Genomic DNA, 19,189 nt, shown 5'->3' with positions numbered 1-19,189 from the left:
TTGCTGACTGTCGGGGGCGGACACGGGTCAGCTGAGGAGCAGAGTTTGCGATTTTCCCTGTAGGCAGTGACCTCGGGGGTAGTTTCTTCCTGGAAGTATAAATGGGGCCCGTTTCTTCCTGGAAGTATAAATGTTGGTCTCTTATGGCTTCCGTCTTCCTGGCGTTAGGTCACCTCAGGATTCTGACTCTTTGAAAGGGTTGTAGATAATCTTGGTTAGGACTGTATTTAAAAATGATTTTTTTTGGGGGGGTGTGTGTGGGAAGGGAAAAGAATGGTAATTAAATAGCAACAAGGGAAGGTGCTTGGTTAAGCCTCCATTCCCACTGATTTAAAAAGTATAAGGACATCCTCATCTCAGTTTCTTTAGATTCAGAACAACAATAAGGATGTCCGTTTCGTAAACATTATAAAGAATGACGGCATTTTGAAAACTATTTTTTTATTTAATTTACAGGTCTGGGGAGTAAAATACAATGGAAATGGCTCAAAAATTGTGTCTGTGGGAGATGACCAGGAAATTCACATCTATGACTGTCCAATTTAAGCATCAGAGTCTCCAGGATTATGCTGCAAAGAGAATGTACAGATTGATGATGACATTCCTTACCTTTTTAGGCTTAAGAGAAATATAGCATTTATTGTAGCAAAGACTTAAATTTTATAGATACAATGTAAATCTTTTCATGTTTTATTGGAAATGCTGTTCATACTTTAACATAGAGCTTTCTTAATGCAAACACTGGTGTCCTTGAGCATGCTTCTTTTTTGTTACCCGATTACCAGCAGAACAGTGAGAGGGATTGCCATTAAGAGAAAACCTTTGCCTCAGCAATCAAGAGATCCAGGCACTTCTTTAACTTTCCAGCTTAGAAATACAGGCTCACTCTTCCAAGGAATTGACTCCTGCCGTGAGATACGGCAGCAAGCTCCTCGGAGCTGTGATAAAGCAGCTGATGTATTTTAGAATGGAGTCCTGAAGGAAAGAGTGTATTTGACTGCATGGGAACGTTATGTACTCCTGTCTGGGCATCCTTCTACTTGATGTGTTAAAGATGTCCCCTGCCACGCCCTCCTTACCCTTATTAACTTTGGAGAGGCTCTAACTCGCCAGGTAGACATTGGAAGGCAGGCTCCTGTTCTGTTCTTGCTGCCTTAACGATGCCGAGGCTCAAGCCTGTGCTCATGCCACAGAACTCTAGCCCCACCTTAGTTATCTCAGAGTGTCCTCGTCCACAGCCCCCTTGAGACTCATGTAAATGAGAAAGATGTAAGTAGCTAAACATTTGGAAGCTTACTGCTTTTTATTGATCATAACATATGAGTCAGGTCCTGTGTTTTCCCCCACTCACTGCCCTCAGAATGAAGCCCACTCTCTTTAGCATAGCCCCCACTTCTCCCTCCTGCGTGCCTTGCCCACCCTCCTGGAACCACATTGTCCTCTCCATTTCCTCTGCCCAGAACATTTTTTTCCCCCAAGACCTTCGGAGGTCTGGTCCCCCACTGCATCCCGGTAGCCACCCAGATGCCAGCTCCTCGTAAGGCCTTCTTCCCCATTCCTCTTGTTCTTCACAGCAGTTACCACGTTTTGTTTGCATTCACCCCCACCCCCAAAATAAAGCTCCATGAGGGTGGAAACTTCATTCCATTATGTTAACCAATGAGCAGCAAGCTGGCGCGTAACACTTCACTGGAGCTCTCAGAAAAATGAAACAGCAAAGCCACTTGTCTCTCGTACCAGCTCAATTTTAATTTTAAAGTGACAATGTATAGGTGGAATAAAATTTTAAGCAACATCCTCCAAATTCCTCTTGCTCCATCACTAACTAAACAGCAGTTCTTTAGCAAGAATTTATTGGGAAGTCGCAGCACAGAAACAACACCCTGGAGTGTGGTCCACTTACTTATAAATTGACTTCACACAGGCTTAGCTGGAAGAAGTGGTTTTGTATCTATCTTGACCAATGGTCAAAGTGGGCACAGGTGGGCTGTTTCTATACTTTGAGCAAATTATGCCCCACTAGCTGGCAATGTTCTGCAGGAACCCAGTCCATCCAGCTGGTTCACCCTACCTGCATGGTCTGATCTGCCCTTTGACCCTCCTGAGGAAGGTCCCTGGTCTGAGTCAAACTCTCAGGTGCCATGTAACCAAATAAGCGTAGATCTGACAGGTGACCTCTGCTTTAACCCAGTAGCTGAGAAGTTTCTGTGACTCGGGGGCAAGAAATTAGCAGTAATGGCTAAAGACTGAGGTAACCATAAGTTCAAATTGTAGTCTACCTGTCAGGAATCAAATAATGACTAATATCCCTCCTCACAAGCTATAATTTACAGTAGTCCATACAAACTGTAATCCACAGTGGAACTCAGTGCAATTCTCACCAAAACATCCCTTGAGCAGGAAGCCCTTTGTAATATGGCTGTGCAATGAGAGGAACGATCCTTTGGAAGGGAGCTGAGTCTGGGAGAATGAGGTGGAAAATACTGGGGGGGTTCTATGTCTCTGCAGACCCTCAAGTCACCCAGGATTACTGGTCAGAGAAGCTGGCTGTGCCACGGGCCACAGCAGCAGCATTTTCCCTCGGCTTCTGGGGCTGCCAGGGACACAGAAGGATTTAGTTTTCTTTACAAGAAGCACTTTGGTGGGAGAGCATTGCAAAAGTTGTCAACAGAAAATCATTAAAACCACGAAGAACAAGGTGTGAGGGTCACAGAAAAACAGTTGTTTCAGCATGATTCCAAACACTGGTTTGTCCTCACCACAGAGCTTGGAAGGTTTAGAAAACTTCCAAGAGAGACGACCAGACACACATTCCATCCACAGAAGGGCACAGAACAGTGGAACTAAGTTGGCCCTGTTCACCAGGCACATGCGGCCATGTTGGGTCCACGGGTGTGCTTTTATTCTTAAGAGGATCATCTAGAATCCTCAGAAATGTTATCTTAGCAGCCCTGAGATCATGCCCATGTCATGAGGGAGGAGAAACCACAGACCTAGAGATGGGCCAGGACGCCCACTTTGTGCCTCGGGGTTTGCTAGGGGGCTGAGCTGCTACCTGGGCTGTGCTTTATCGGTGACACTGAATTATGGCAAAGCCAGTAGAAGCACAAAGTGTCGGTGCAATCACTGACATCTCAAAAGTACATCCTGAAAATAGAAATGAACAGATTCCATATGCAGACTAGAGGTGATTTACACTTAAAACATTTAAATATAAATTAAGCTGTAACTTAAGTTACAGTGAAAAGAAAAACCGAAAAGACACTCAGCAATTGAGAATGCTGAACACATACACAGGACACCCCAAACACGAGGCCATTAAAGCGATGCCATTTTCATTGTGCCAGCTTTACATCCTGTGCGAGTCCGGCGGGGCCGCGCTGCCCCGCCACGTCACGCTGTCTGGCACTGCACTCCAGCCCGGGGCCCGTCCTCGTCCTCCTCGTAGGCCTCCCTGTGCTGGCGCCAGTTCTGCTCACTGGGACTAAACTCCTTCAGCTCCACCTGATCCATGTCATCTGTAATCCTTACTTTCTGTCGAGGCGGGAGTAAAGCTTCCAGCTGAGGAAGCTTTTCCAGGGAAAGCCAGTGTTTTTCAGGAAAGATTACCTGTGAAGGGTGAGGTGGAAAAGAAAGGTGGCTATTTTTCCCCTTCCAATTAAGGCATTTAATCGTATGTCCATGACAATGAAACACAGTGAACTTACTAGAAACTGTATGATGAGAATCCCTCTCTCCAGGGGTGCTTTGTAGATGGGCATCCCTTCATCGCGCACACATTTCAGGTCCCCATGCTTTACCACGTCACCTGCCAAAGGAAGGGTGTTATCAAGCAGGAGGGCAGAGGGGCCTGCAGAGGCCACTCTCCCTCACGGGGAGCCCGAGGCAGGCCCTAGTGCCCCGTGGCAGTGGGCATCTGACTGGAAAGCTGGCCCCAATCCCAGGTGTCCTTGTCAGGTACTGCCTGTGGGAGGGGCTCGGGTTGGAACTCTCTGGCCCATGCTCTGGGCTCCAGCAGTGTGTCAAGAGGTCAGCATGCTGCAGCCCCCATCTCAGGTAGGTTTAAAACAAGTGACCTAGAAGTTATGACACCCAAGTCTGTGTAAAATGGGACCAACACCCATCAGCCTGCCCCTTCGTGGGGTGACAGGTGTGGGACAGGAGTGCTCCTCACAGACAGGCAGAAGTCTCCATAGAATCCAACCAGTCCCCTGCCTGGCATAAAAACTGGCTCCCGGCCACCTGCAGATGACACCCAGGTTCCTTAGCAGGGAGCTGACTAGGAGGCTTGGCCACCGGCAGGCTCCTTCCTGGTCACATCGCACTTCCACACACGCTGCTGAGCCGGAGTCGCCCTCCCGGCTGGCACCCACTGGGTCTTACGGCTACGTGACTTTGGAAGGCACAGGGGAATTCAGACTCCAAGAGCTCTGAGGCACTCTCCCATGTCCAAAGCTGACTTCCCTCCAAGCATGGACAAGGAAAGGGTTTCTGATAAAGTATGCCCTTCAGCTTAGCGATGGAAACGGACAGAGACAGAAAGAAATGCTCAGAAAAAATGGGGGAGATGGTGGAGAGGAATCTAAACACGAATGTATTCAGCAGTCCACTCCCACCCTGGACTATCTAGAAAGTGAACTCGCTCTCCAAGAGGAAATCTTTAAAGAGGAGGTTTTAAAAATAAAGTATGCCAATGACGATCCCTGATAGTCACTCACGGGCAGGGCTGCGGCTCACATGGCCTTCAGAGCCTACTGACTGTGCAGGACGGCAGCCCCTTAGTTAAACTGCTCCGGGTTACTGGCTTTTAGTGTTCTTGTTTATTCTATTTTTTTGAAATATAGTCATGCACAGCGTAGTGACCTTTCAGTCAACAACAGACTGCATTTATGAAGATGCTTGCATAAGATTACACCAAATTTTTACTGCACCCTTTCTGTGTTCAGATATCCACATACAGCATCGTATTACAGCTGCCCACAGTATTCAGCACAGCAACCTGCTTTGCAGGTTTCAGCCCAGGAGCAACAAGCTATGCCACACAGCCTCGGGTGCAGCCAGCTGTGCCATCTGGGTCTGTGAGTACATTCTATGATGCTGACGCCACATCGCCAACAATGCATTTCTCAGAACGTACCCCCCTCGTTAAGCGACACACAGCGGGCTTTTCTGTCTCCCTGTTCCTATCAGGTGTCGCTTCTTGCTGCTCTCAAGCCCTGCTCTCCATGCTTGTGCTTCCAGCTTGCCAGGAGCTGGGAAACTGACCAGGCGTGGAAAACTCCGGGTGAGAGAAGGCTAGGCTCCCCTAGCAGGTAAACACCTGCCGCAGGCTGGGACATCACACCCTTGTGTGGCTCCAAAATCACTTTTTAATTAATCCAATCCTCAGCAATGCTCAAAATAGGCTAAAGGGCTCTGGGGAAGAAGGCATTTCAACAGCAGAAGAGAGGAGGAAGAGGGAGAAGAGAAATGGAGAAAGAAGAAATAAGCCAGCACAAAAGAGGGGTGAGGAAAAAAGGAGAGGTGCAAAAAAGAACAAAAGAGAACAAAGGAAAAGCAAAAATAAAACAGGGACAGAAGAGTCCCCAGAGAACTCTCCAATGGCAGGTTTTCTGGACGCTTCGCTCTTCCTTACAACAAAGAAGGAAACAGGTTTCTTGGGATTTGCCACTTCCCTCCCTCTGGGCTTTTTCCCCACTATCCTCACTCCGTTTGGCTCCTGGTTCCCTGGGCTGGGGCCACTGAGGCAGCAAGGAATGCCCTCAGCGGGGCCCAACACCTAGAACGGTCCGCCCCTGGGCAGGATGGGCTTTTCCAAAGAGTTACACACAGAGGCTGCCAGCCGCAGCTCAGGAGGGCTAGGATCTGGGTTGTGGCCATGTAAGGGCGTCCTGGACACAGTGCCAGGGTGTCAGGGTGTCAGGCACCTATTCGCTCACAACCTGTGGTCTGGGGCTGTCCTTCAACTGTGACCCTCAAACTCCTCCTCCTCAAGAGAGGCGAGGAAGTAGGTGCCCTGGGAGGTCTATGGAAGCCTAAGGGAAGGTGTTTTATTTTAAATTTTCATACAAATTTCGCATTCTACTGCAGTGCTTCCCCCAATCCTTGATTAAGTATGTGTATAAAAACACACACAAGTCTGGGCAACATGGCGAAACGCTGTCTCTACAAAAAAATACAAAAATTAACTGGGCATGGTGGCACATGGCTGTAGTCCCAGCTACCTGGGAGGAGGAGGTGGAGGCTGCAGTGAGCTGAGATCCCACCACTGCACTCCAGGCTGGGCGGCAGAGCGAGACCCCGTCTCAAAAACTAAATAAATACATTTTAAAAATAAATAAAAACAGACATAGAGCAAATGATAAATCAAATGGGGTAAAATGTTAACACCAGACAAATCCTATACGGGTGGGCCCCGGACTATTTTTATATTTACAACCTTTTGTAAGCTTGAAATTCTTTCCAAATAAGTTGTTCTTTAAACCCCACAAACTGATCAAGGCTTGGATATACAAGTCCGCTTGCTATTAACCCCAGGAAAAGAGGGCCCTCAACGAATCTGAAAGAGAGAGAGAGAGAGAGAGAGAGAGAGACAGCGCGCACAAGGCTGGGAAGAAGAAAGCAGGCAAGGAGGGGGAGGGGGAGGGGACACGGAGGGAGCAGAAGCCCAGGCCTCGGTCACCCCACTGCCCTGGGCACAGGCTTCTCAGCCGGTTACCTCCCTGCCCGCCCTGAAACTACTGCCCCTTTTGCCCCAAACTGCAAATGGCCACAGGAAAAGGTAATCCCAGCCCCAGGGCCAGTGAGGGGGCTACAGCAACACTGCAAAGGGCTGGTGCCGGGGCCCAGGCTGCTCCAGTGGGCAGCTGCCACCACCCCCATCCAGACGTTCTCTGCTACACACAGCCGACCTCAGTGCTACTAGAAGCAGCTTCGAGTCAACGTCCCTGGCCTGGCCTCTCTCCCTTCTCAGCCCCTTCTAGGCAGGTGCTCTGGTGCCCACACAGACCCTCGACTGCAGTGAACACCAACCCTCCTGGGAGATGAGTGTCCTGGCGTCTACAGGGGGGTTGAAGGCTAACTCGGTCCCTCAGGAACCCTTCCGGCCCAGAGGCATCTCCCTCTGGCTCCCATGGGTGTGTGCAGACCAGCAATTCCTGTGGAAACCTCCAAGGATAAGCTGGTAGGCAAAGTCTTTTTTACAGAAAAATTCTATTTTAAAATGTAACTTGTGTAACGAACAACAGAGGCTACGGGAACATGTGGATGAATCAGCACAAATCACCACATGACAGAAAAACGCCACCTAGTAAACTCTTTTCTTATACAAAAGTAAAATTTTAAAAACAGGTTTAATTGGCAGATTTCAGCTAAAATTTCAGAGCCCCAAGATACTTATTTGAGGCTTTTCCCTCCAACGGATTTTTCTAGGAGAATATAAAAGTTATAAATTATCCAGAGTCATCAGGGATAACTTTAAATTTAGAGACAATCATGTCATACTAACTCATGTAACAGAATTTGACCTTAAATGTGAAATCAGGCGAACTATTCCTAACACAAAGAAATAACAAATACTCCAGGCGGTGGATGCCCCAAACACCTGGCTTTGTTATTAGCTATTCTACGCATGGGACAAACTGTCCTGGACCCCATCAATATGTAAAATATTATAAAGCAATAAAAAAGTCACACTAACTTGCCAGAATTATTAGGCCAAACATACGGAACTTCAGTGGAAACACACATCTGAAATGTTACCTGATTTGGATGTGATAACAAGAATCCGATCGTCCAATGTTTTTAACATCTTCTTGAAGCCACAAAGAGCTTCAGAAAGCTGAATTTTCATTTTCATGATCAAGTCATGGCCTCGCCTCTGAAAGACACTATGATCCTTCTGATCAAGCACAATTATGACATCACCAGGTTCCAGCTCAGGCTCCTCATCTCCTTCTCCATGAAACAGTATCTTTTGCCCATCTTTCATACCTGTGAGACATCATCCCCTTCTGATTAGCCACTTCTCATACAAACCACGCTTCCTTAAAGCTTCTGAAGAAGGACCAGAGTCCTTCAGGGGTCTTTACTCACCAAGCCTCCCAAGGCAGGGAGGGGTGGCTAGGATGGCCAATGAGAAAACAGGTCCCGCTTCCCTCAGCAAATGTGGGGCCAAGCCCAGCGTGCACAGGGAGAGGGCGACTGTGGCTCCACATGCCAGGTTTACACAGCACTCCCTGCCCCGCGCCTGTGATGCCACACTGCCAGCATGGGGTCACCGCCCACTTCCTGGTGTACATGGCGCATGATGGGGACAGGTCAGCCAGCTCTGTCCTTTTCTAATAAGTCAGCGTGCACACTCAAGACACAGGGCTCAGGCATGTTCAAACAGCAAGTCCTTTAATAACACCTGTGTCAGTCTCGGTGCCGATTCTTTTACTTTTGGTCTCATCTCTGATCTAGGATATATTCACTGGAATGGAAAGCCACAGAATCATCAGGGAATACTTGCGGGACAGCTGAAATGGAAAAAGGCCTTAAAATGACGGCATCGGGCAAAATGAGTGGCAGGCGCAGGTGCTGTGTTGGGGGAATCTGGTGAAGCAGATGGGGAAATGTGGAGAAAGGGAACATGCAGCCACACTTACACAAGCCCTTACGCGCAATGAGCGCAGAAGCGATCAGGAAGACACTCTGAAAGATTCTAGAGGAGTGGCCTGAGAACGTCAGGAGCCGGCAGCTAACCAATGCCAGGGCCAAGTAAGACTTTCAGAGCATCAGAAAACCTCCTAAAGAGGCGGTCTGTGAGCAAGCGCAGGGAAGTAAACCTCGGCAAGAAAACTTTGGCCGGTGACATGGAAGAGAAACAAGGCCAGGAGGGATCAAGAGAAGATGACCGGGAAACAGGAGGAATTCAGGGCACACCCGGTACATGCTGTGAAACAGCTCACTTCCCTGACACCTAGCCTGTGTGTCCCACGATTAGCACCCGGATAGCATTTCCAGCCAGGGTGGAGCACTAGCTCAGCGCAGTCTCACCTTTTTCAACATGTACCTCGATAATCTTCTTCTCACGGATCACCTTGGCACCGTGGCAGCTCTCGCAGCGGTCCTTGGGGTTGATGCGCTCGCCCTGGCCCTTGCACTCGACGCACACGGTCTGGATCTGCTGCACCATGCCCGGCCCGATCTGCTGGATGTGGACCTGCATCCCCCGCCCCTTGCACAGCGGGCACTTCTCCACTGAGCCCTTCTTCCCGCCAACACCTGCAGGGTTGGGGGAGGCAGGAATGAGGCCCGTGCTCTTCCCTTACCAGAGTCCCTGCTGGGTGAAGGGGAAGGGAAGGGAAGGGAACGGCAGAAGGGGAGGGAACCCTCACATTGGGCGCTGGGCTTAGAATTCTATTTACAGTCATAAAAAACAACGCAGAAGAGTCTGGAGGAATTCGGCCACACAGATAACATCCAGATGTTAACAGCCGACCTCAAACGTTTGTGATTTTGGCTGTACCAATCCAAATTTATGACGTTAGCTTCATCCTGTGTTTTCTTCCACCCCTGGTGGAATCCCCATAAGCCCGCAGATGAACAAGGAGGCTGGGGCTGTGGAGATCTAGAGAACACAAGCTCTGTCAGTGGCAGCTACCCAGCTCAGCCAGTTCCCTCTGTGCGACATGCGAGGCTGGGGTCACCAGGTATGGCTTTTCTTGAAAACCTAGATTTTTTTAAGTTACAATAATTACATATACATTTAGGTCAGGGGTCAGTAAGCCACGGCCAGACTGCTTGGTTTTGTAAATAAAGTCTTAGGGGAACACGGGCATGTCCATTCATCCATAGACTATGATGGCAGAGTGAGCGTCACGAAAGACTCCACGGACCAGAAAGCCTAAAATCTGGCGCTTTACAGAAAAAGTCTGCCAACCCCCAGCTCAGGTCAACTGTCTGCTTTTTAATTTTTAAAAATAATTGTCAACATGTCAAATAGAGGTACAGCCCAAAGAAAACATTCCTTCAGGCAAAGCTCTGTGGCCTTCAGGCCACCTGGTTGCCATCTCTGCTTGACCCTTGCATTGGAAAAAAGATAAGTTATTTTTTTCTAAACTATAAATCAAGCATTGTTTCTGAATCTAAGGGATCAGGACTGAGAGGTTTAGTCAAAAATTAATTTTTACCTTCACATTTCTCACAAATTACATTTTTCTGGAGGGCCAATTTCTTCGTGACTCCATTATATAAATCTTCAAGAGTTACAGATAACTGGTGTACAACATTCTTGCCTTACCAAAGGAGAAAAAAAATTAGTGATGATGAATTAAATAGAGCACTGTATGAAATACCAGCCATGTGACCCTTAGTTGTATGAAGTCTCCAGAGACTCAAGGCTGTGGCTGGGTCCTGCGTTCCCTCCCCTGCGGGAAGCAATGCTTCTATTACCCCAGCCCATCCTTCTGGCCCTCGGCCAATAACAAGAATACCCTCTCTAGCTATGAGCTAATTACTCAGTCATTTATAGAGGCCAACAAAAAGACTTTCCACCTTTACTTTCCGAGAACAAGTGACTGGACGGGGGAGCACGGAAGGCAGTGTTAGCCCATGAAGCTGGTTAAGTTTCCCCATGAAAGGAGTCCTTTCTATACATGAATATGTGACAGCCAAAGTCTCTGGAGCTTTCACTGAAACTCCTCCTTGGGCATAAAGCACTTTATTTTCTGAGTCCTCCTGTAACCGGCGGCCAAATGGGAATTGTCTCCTCTGCCAACATCTTGCTTCTGCACTCAGGACAGTGGGTGTCTAGTCCTCAGGGCGGGGTGTGCACCAGTGCCTGCCAGCCTATCAGGACTGACAGCATCAAGACCCTCCCTGCTGCTGTGGAGCTCCTGCAGTCACTGAGACAAGCTGTCCTGGTTTACTGGCTGCCAACTTGGAGAGATGACTTAATTAAAGGCGTGAAGTTTTTCATCTCAAGACAGGGAGCTGGACAAGAGAATATCCAAGGCTTTAGTCACACCTACACCATCAATTATATGAGCAAGAAATATGCTCAAAGGACAGGGGAAGGATTTTTCCCTAATAAACACTTTGTGATTTTCAGCAGTCTGCGTTCACAGAATTGACACCCAAGCTTTTCAAAGCTCAAAGTCAATTATGATGTGATAACAAGTACTTCTTCATTTATCCAGGGGCCTCTCAGTAACCAAAACCACACTTCTTAAACCCCCAGGCAGAGCTCATTTCTTCTGACTTTATCCAGAATTGTAATAAGCTTGGCTATCTTTCTGGGTTCAAGGTCCAAAGCAGCCGGACAACAGTAAACCAGACCCGGAGAACGGGAGCTAGTCTATTAGCAGCCCGTAGCCTGGCAGAAGGTGAGATGCAGAAAAATTAGGAAGAGCAAACCCCGGAAGTCAAAGCAGGGGCCTGGGGCCATCCAGCTAAGGGCTGAGTTCCTCATTCACCTCCTGGGATAAAGTTGCTACTACTCATCATGCATTCTGAAAAGAAATGCAGGTCTTTACAAAGATTTCAAAACTTAAAGAGGTAAATCCCCTGAGCATGCTGGGAAACGAGGCCACACTGCACATGGCAAGAGCACCCACCTAGAATTAGAGAGCCTGCAGCCCTGGCCCAGGTCAGGGGAAGTGGAGGGGAGGCAGGAGGGGAGAGGAGCACTCTCGGCAAAGGACCCCTGACAACCGCAGGAGGCGCCACTTACATCCCTCGGGACGCTCTGGGGCCTGACCCCAACAACAGAGGAAAAGAATGCACGATGAACTCGACCTTTCTCTTTTCCATCCAGCACTCCATTCGCTCCTTCATACGGTATTTGGAGGGTGTCAGATAATTACTAAAATACCAAGAGTTTCCAGGTTGCCTGGGCACTAGACAAGTGATCAACTCTTTAACGACTCTTTAAAACATGGCAATAGTACCTTTTTTTTTTTTTTTTTGAGACAGGGTCTCACCTGTCATGCAGGCTGGAGAGCTCACTGCAGCCTCGACTTCCTGGGCTCAGGTCATCCTCCCACCTCAGCCTCTCAAGAAGTAGCTGAGACTACAGGAATGAGTCACCACGTCTGGCTAATTTTTTAATTTTTATTTTTTTGAAACAGGGTTCTCACTATGTGGCCCCGGTTGGTCTTGAAATCCTGGTCTAAAGTGATCCTCCCACCTTGGCCTCCCAAAGTGCTGAGATTACAGGCATGAACCACTGAGCCTGGTCCAATCGTATCCTTTTAAAGCATGATCTATCCTGATTCCAACGACACATACACTTGTGGAAACCATACCACTTATTTCTGTTTCTTTAGAAGCATTTACCTCTTCTCTCCCTAGCCATCCGTCCTCCACCACCAAAGAACATGTCGAAGATGTCCATGGGTGAAGAGAAGCCGGGGCTGCCTGAGCCTCCTTCTTTAATTGCCTGTTCTCCGCCTTGGTCATAAATATCCCTTTTCTTTGGATCGGAAAGCACTTCATATGCCTGGGATATGAGTTTAAACTTTAAAAGAAAAAGAGAGAGACAGAGATTTTTAAAAAGAGAGACGTTTCAGTTGTTTTGTTAAGTAAACCCAAAGAAACAGAGGTATTCTTCCCCCACCCCTCGGACCAGTCTATACATCCTCTTCCGGAACCTGACTTGCCCACCCATTCACTCCTCTGGTAAAGTGGGAAGCACAGGGCAAACATATTAAGGGACTGGTGGTAGGGACATGACAAGAATAAGGGAGAGAAGGCAGGAGAGAGGAAAAGTTCCTCCCTAATCCGACTGCACCAGACAGGAAATCGAGTCCAGCTAGGACACCATGAGACAGTGCCAGGACTAAATCTATTACCAGATAAAGCCAGGGCTCCGGGTGCTACCACTGCCTCACCGCCTCCTGGGAATCATTTCACTAGTTTACTAGCATGAAATTCAACTACGGGCATCTGTGAGCACCTAAGCAGGTGCCAGACATTGTGTACAAACCTACACTCCTGACCCTCCCCGAAAGCCTCCGCCCACAGGCTGCCCCATATCACAGTTACCGGCAACGCTCATCTCACCTGTCAACAAATCTGCTGACACTACCTCCACATTTGCATTTCCAGTACCCTAGACAGACACAATACCCATGTGTAATCTTCCTGCCAAAAAGTTACCACTGGAACCCAACTGTAAGAAAAGAATCAGAAAACCCAAATTGGGAGACACTCCAAAACTAGAAGATAGGAAAACCGAATACAATGTGTGATCCTGGATCAGATCCTACGTCAGGGGGCGGGAGGAAGAAGGCTACAAAGGAGATTATTGGAAGGACGGGAGAAATGTGAATCTTTGTTCTCAATGTTAAACTTCTCGAATCTGATAACTGCACTATGGTTATATAAAACCATGTCCTTGCGCCTAAGAGAAACATGTAGCGTTTAGGGCTGAAAGGTCATGATACAGGTAGCTTCCTCCCCAGATCTTTAGCAAATAGTAATAATACATAATAATACATAAAACAAACGTGGCAACTTACTTACAAGTGGTAAAGCTAGGTGAAGAACACACAGGTGTTCACTGTACCACTCATGTTTTCTGCAGGTATGGAAATTTTGATAATAAAATCAAAATGCTAAAACAGGCAAGATCCACTCCTCACCAGGAGGAGGAGGCCCTCAGGTCTGGGCCTCAGGTCTGGGCCACTGCAGTGGTGTCCTGCCTGGCCTCCCAGGTTCCCTCCTCACCCCTGCTTTCAGTGTTCTCCATCTGAGCCCACCAAGTGTGTCTATCCGCCACTCAAATCTCTACAAGGTGGCCCACGTCACTGGGAGTAAAAGCCAGTCCTGACTTTCATCTAGAAGCCCAAGCTGGCACCTCTCTACTTTCCTCTCCTTTGTGCCAGCTTCACCAGGCTCCCTGCTGTTCCTCAACTCTGCAGCCTGGGCCTCAGAGGTACCTTGGCCTGGTGCAGCCTCCCCACTCACCTCTTTCCAGCCTTAGCTCACAGACCACCTTCTCAGGGACGCCTCCCGGTGATCCAGCTTTAACACTGCAAACCCATCGCAGACCCTCCCACCCCCACCCTGCTGCATTTTTCTCCACACTATTAACCACCTTCTAACATGCTGCATCATCTACTGCTTACGCTGTAGCCCACACTGCAACTTAAGCTCCATGAAGACGGGAGGCTGTGTCCACTGCCGTCTACCTGAGACTGGACCATGCCTGGCACGTAGAATGCACTTGGTAAGTACGTGTCAGACAAATAGCTTGATTCTGGGAACTCAGAAATAAATAAATGAGATAGGTCTTGGCTCTCCAGAGGCTACAGTTTAGCCTGAGAGACATATATGGATCCATAGATATACAGAGCCTATATATAATACAGCAGGCTCCACAAAACATACACGGGAAAAAAAGTTCCATGAAGTAAGGAATTTGAGAGAGAAAACAAGGGAATTGAGGTATGAATTCCCTTGTTCTACAGATCTGATTGAAATCTAATAATTAACTACTAATAATAATAGCTAATAAATAATAGCTAAAAACCGTACAATTTAGAACATTAAGTCTTTTTTTTTTTTGTATTTAAAAATTTTAAAAAAGACAGGGTTTCACCATGTTGGTCAGGCTGGTCTTGAACTCCCAACCTCAGGTGATCCGCCCGCCTTGGCCTCCAAAGTGCTTGGATTACAGGCGTGAGCCACCATGCCCGGCTGAGAAAATTAAGTCTTAAAAAGACATCAGCATCATAGATCGGGCACCTAGATCTTTCGATACATTAGTTCTCATACCATTTCTGCCAAGAAGTAAGTACCATTCACTTCTACCCCTTTCCTCAGCAGAAAACCTGAGGTGCAATGTAAGCATCGGGTGCCCGGTACGGATCAGAAAGCAACTAGGCCAGGCTGCCCTAGAGAGTTTCTGTGCCTATCTGCAGCCCAGGACTAAGTAAATAAGCTTCACAGGAATGTCCACTGGAAACACTCACCAAATACCCTGGATACACACATAACATTTAGACTTCATAGAATTACCTAAGAATGGAAAAGGAGTGCCCAGTTGCTTGAGATATTCAGTCAGAGGCCAGATCTCACATGGGACGGGGGTTCCCACTACTGGTAGGAAGGCCACCCTCTAGGGTCCCAGCACTCCAAAGTCTAATTCAGCTCCCAGCCTGGACCCCCTTCTCCCAGTTGGAGATGAATGCTATGACCAGCTTGCCTTTCAGACCGTGATCATTTGCCACAGAACCTTAATAGGATTATGATACAGTTGAGGGGAAAATGGCTTTGAAGACTATGTAACAACTTGGAAAAGTGCTTATAATAAAATATCGTAAGTACTTTTAATATTTAAAAGAAAACTAAAAGTCTACGTATCAGGATGGCCACGTATGATCATCCTGGGGAAACCTTGCAAAGGAGCACAGAGTGGTCAGGATAATGTGTACTTGGTAGGTTTCCCTCTGTGTTCTAAAATTTCCTGCACAGTTTGCTATCTTTTGATTTTTGAACTTGAAAATCTATTATTCAAACTAAAAGTTACAATGAAATTGACCCAAAGACCAAACTCATCTCAACAGGATACTAGCCAACAATATAGCCCACGTCGCTGCCCCCGAAAGGGACTATGTTGCTGACCCACTACCTACCACCCATGCCTCTTGCAAAAAAAACCAGCCGCAGATTAAGTACAGATTCCACAAGGAGTGCCCGACAAACTCAGGCTGCCCCAGTGCTTAGCAACACGGGACAACAGGGCAAAAAACAAAGCCCGGCACCTCAACAGCCTTCTCAGTCGTGCCAGGGCAAGGGGGAAGGACCTGGTATAGTCTATTTTTGAAGAGACATTAATAATACAGTGACAAACTTAGGAGGAAAAAAATTTAAAGGTTCCACCTGTGATGAAGAACTACACACAGACTTGCATACACACTCACAAAAGGCCTGCACTGTGCACCCAGCACACAGTAGGGACCAGAAGAGGAGGTATTTGTTGAATGAACGAATGAATGAATGAATGAGCTCTCTCTCTGGGGAACTTTACAGCAGAGTTTCCATAAATTGTGTCTCTAGCCTCCTCACTTTGATTTCCAATCGAAATTGCCACTCTCTTTCCAATACCAACTTCACTGCAATTTCCCTTCCAATTTATGCCTTTATGGTGCCCTCTCCTCCTTCTACATACAATTTTTTAAATGCATTTACTCAGCCAGTTAACAAACATTTTAGCACCTACCCTGCACAGCTAGACACTCAGCCTGTAAGTGGCCATGGGGGCCATGGGGGCACAGGGAAATGTAAGCTTTCCCTGCTTGCATTACGGCAGGGAAAACAAGTATCAAACAAGTCATCACCGTTGAAGTAGGATGCGTGTTGGGCCTGTGGTTCAGTCTGTGAGGCAGAGGCAGCCTCCTGGAAGATGTTTTAGCTGAGAACTAAAGAGTTTTATCCCTATCCGTGAAGGTAGGGGGAGGAAAGTATTCCTGGCAGTGGGCACATCACAGAACCCCTCCCTCCGAGCTGAGAGGGACCTGCCAGACCTCACTGTCATGAGCCTTATTTATGTGACACTAAGTGCCTGACTACCAATAAATATTAGTTTAAAACAAACCAGACAACCTGCCCAGACAGGTATAGGCAGGGTGAAACCTACACCTATGTAGTATAGGTCAAGTCTAATTTCCAAAAAATAAAAGCTTCAGAACAAAAGCACATTCATCTCAAACGGTGTGCACAGAGGCAGGAGCTTCCTCTTCTGAGTGCTGAGGTTTGACCTGAAACCAGGGTCAGAAGGCCTTCCCACATGTCTCTGGCCAGCCTGCTGAAATGTGAAATGAGAAGGCAGACGCTCTCCTTAAAGGAGACTGCCAGAAGCAGACTACAATGAATTTAGAGAGCAGGTGGATGCTTCACCAGCACCATGTAAAACGCCAGTGCCTTTAAAAGCTACAGTAAGCCATCTAAATATAGATGAGAAGGAACACAAGTAAGTAACAGACAAACGGTCTTATAGGAAAGCATTTTAAACTTGTGACAGCCACATTCAGCACATGTGCCTAAATATAAATATTCCATCACGGTTGCCATTCAGCCAACCGTCCTGAAGTAGCTTTCTCCCGCTTGGAAGAACTAATGCAGACAGGTATTTTGATTCCAGCATCGTTTCCACAGGTCTTAAATGCTACAAGGGTGATCAGCGCGGCTTCAAAAGTGGCCCAGGTGTCATTGCTATCAGAACTCTAACGGCCCCACATCTCAAGACCCACGTGGATCAACCAAAGTTTTATAAGAAAAGGGCAAGAAGTGAAAAAAGGAATGGGAGGGCTAGCAGGCTTTCCTTACGATGTCTCGTCCTTCAATTCACCTATTCAGGTGGGTCACGAGCCTCTTTAGGGATAAAAGGCAAACTTTCTGTAAACGGATAGAAAAGCTTTTAACTTCAGTCCCTAATATGCAGAGCATTTTCAGTCTATAATTGGTACTTATAATCAACTGTGTGTCACCCGTTACAGAAAACCCAGAATATGAGTACAAGCTGATGTCAGGATGCAGATGTCCATGTCCCCGTTTAATAAATAAAATGGGATTATTCACTATCTGGCGCTTCTATCAGGTAGGAGGTAGTGCACAGAACAAATCCAGCTCGTCATTCTCAAGAGGAATGTCCAAGGCACCGGCTCAGAGTGAAGAACTCATCCCTAGGGTTTATGCATCCACAGAGAACATGAGCCAGTCGTCCCCAGCAAGTGCACACCTCCTGTTCGAGTGTGCCTCAGTTTCCCGATCTGCAGGCCACCTCTCCCACAGGGAAGCCCACACACCCTGCGAGAACTGCGTTCAGCCCCCGCTCCTGCCCGACGCCTGCGTCCGGCGCGCACGGCAGGAGCTCCCCAAGCACGTGTGGAGCGAATGGAGGAACGAAGGGGCTCGGCAGGGACCCCCCGGGCGCCCCGCGCCGCACGCCTCCTCCGCGGACGAAGCGCCCTCCACCGACCGCGCCGCGCCCGGGACCTCGCGCCGCCCCCGCCCCGGCCTGGCCCCGCGGCGCCCGGCGACGGCCTCCCCGGCAACCGCGGCCCCGGTTCCCCGCCGCCCTCCGGGGCGGAGGGACCCCCGGCCCCAGGGACCCCGGCCGCGCCCCGCGCACCTTCTCGCCCTCATCCGGGTTCTTGTCCGGGTGGTACTTGAGCGCCAGCTTCCGATAGGCCTTCCTGATGTCCTCCGGGGCCGCGCTGGGCTTCACGCCCAGGATGTCGTAGAACTGGGTCTCCTTCACCATCCTGTCCCTGCGGGCGCGCGGGCGAGGCCGGTCAGAGCGCCCCGGACGCCCCCGCCGGGACCCCGCGCCCCCCGCGCCCGGCACCGCCGCACTCCAGCCACCGGCTCCTCCGCGGCGGCTTTTATTCGGCGCCGGCGGAAGCTTCCGCAAGGAGACGGTGACGCCACAAAGGCCTAGAACCTTCGCGGAGGTTCCGGTGGCGCCGTGGCGGGTTCGCGGCCCAGACCCCCGTCGCTCACCCGCGCTTCTCGGGCGTCTGCTCTTCCGGCTGCCCGTCCGGCTCCGCGGAGCTCCAGCTCTGACTGCCGCCCCGGGCCATGGCGGGAGCCGGAGAAGGTGGCTTCGGCCCGGAGGGCGCCCTCCGACGACCGTCCCGCCGCCCCGACGCCGCCCCCTTGCCCTTCCGCGGGTCAGTGGAGCCGGCTGGCTGGAGGGTGGGCGGCCCGGAGCCCGCGCCGAAGGGTGGGACTGGGCGAGCTGTGCCCTGCGGTCCCCACCCGGCCTCTCCCGGGGGTGTGGCCGTTCTCTGTTGGGTCACAGCCAGGCTGCGCCCTAAGGTGCGCCTCGGATTGTTGCATTTTTGAGGGCGTTGGAGTGGGTAGGGGCCCTCTACCCCCTCATGGCCACAAGGCCGAGGTGAACCTCAGACCTTCCAGATGAAGTCAGTGCTGGCCCCAGAAGTGGACACTGTCGACTGCCCATCACCGGGAACCCTTAAGTCCCCCAAGAGTGAGCAGTGACGTCCCCCAAGTCTCCCCAGGGCAGACAGCGCCCCCTCTTCGCCCAGGGGTGGGAAACCGGCTTCCCCCCTCTGCACATCATCAGTGAGCAAACACCAGGGCGGGACCAGGCTGGTGGACCCAGTGTTATGCGCTGGGGATCCCGTGGCCTGGACCCTGACAGGGTTAGGTGGCCCAGGACGCTTGCCTGGAAGGG

The 19,189-nt window shown here is 49.4% G+C and overlaps 2 protein-coding genes across 4 annotated transcripts in view; one reads left to right on the top strand and one right to left on the bottom strand.

Annotated features, from left to right (window-relative positions):
• SKIC8 (SKI8 subunit of superkiller complex) overlaps positions 1-739 on the top strand; it is a 56,223-nt gene extending 55,484 nt beyond the window's left edge. For all 3 annotated transcript variants that reach the window (XM_021668240.2, XM_021668239.2, XM_064383005.1), the window contains exon 11: positions 457-739. In XM_021668240.2, the coding sequence (XP_021523915.1) occupies positions 457-546 (90 nt within the window). In that variant the 3' untranslated portion in view covers positions 547-739. The remainder of the gene's footprint in view (positions 1-456) is intronic.
• An 845-nt stretch (positions 740-1,584) lies between these two features.
• DNAJA4 (DnaJ heat shock protein family (Hsp40) member A4) lies at positions 1,585-18,723 on the bottom strand. Its single transcript, XM_012457721.3, has 8 exons — positions 18,493-18,723; positions 18,122-18,260; positions 12,322-12,502; positions 10,176-10,280; positions 9,040-9,267; positions 7,762-7,992; positions 3,708-3,808; positions 1,585-3,609 (listed from the first exon to the last, which is right to left on the bottom strand). The coding sequence occupies exons 1-8, from the start codon at positions 18,570-18,572 to the stop codon at positions 3,394-3,396; spliced, it is 1,281 nt and encodes a 426-aa protein (XP_012313144.2). The 5' UTR covers positions 18,573-18,723; the 3' UTR covers positions 1,585-3,393.
• Between the last annotated feature and the right edge of the window lie 466 nt (positions 18,724-19,189).

Source organism: Aotus nancymaae, unplaced genomic scaffold (assembly GCF_030222135.1).
Source record: "Aotus nancymaae isolate 86718 unplaced genomic scaffold, 86718_ANA_hifiasm-v0.15.2.pri h1tg000003l, whole genome shotgun sequence".
Lineage (NCBI taxonomy): Eukaryota > Metazoa > Chordata > Mammalia > Primates > Aotidae > Aotus > Aotus nancymaae.
The sequence above is the reverse complement of the archived record's forward strand: the minus strand, read 5'-3'. Positions and strand labels throughout refer to the sequence as shown.

What these genes read in the sequence shown, in the direction of transcription:
- DNAJA4 (XM_012457721.3), bottom strand. Translation starts at nt 18,572, where the DNA reads ATGGCCCGGGGCGGCAGTCAGAGCTGGAGCTCCGCGGAGCCGGACGGG. An exon ending in CAGACGCCCGAGAAGCGCGG is followed by an intron (nt 18,261 to 18,492) that starts GTGAGCGACGGG and finishes GCGCGCCCGCAG; the next exon opens with GGACAGGATGGTGAAGGAGA. An exon ending in ACCCGGATGAGGGCGAGAAG is followed by an intron (nt 12,503 to 18,121) that starts GTGCGCGGGGCG and finishes TTTCTTTTAAAG; the next exon opens with TTTAAACTCATATCCCAGGC.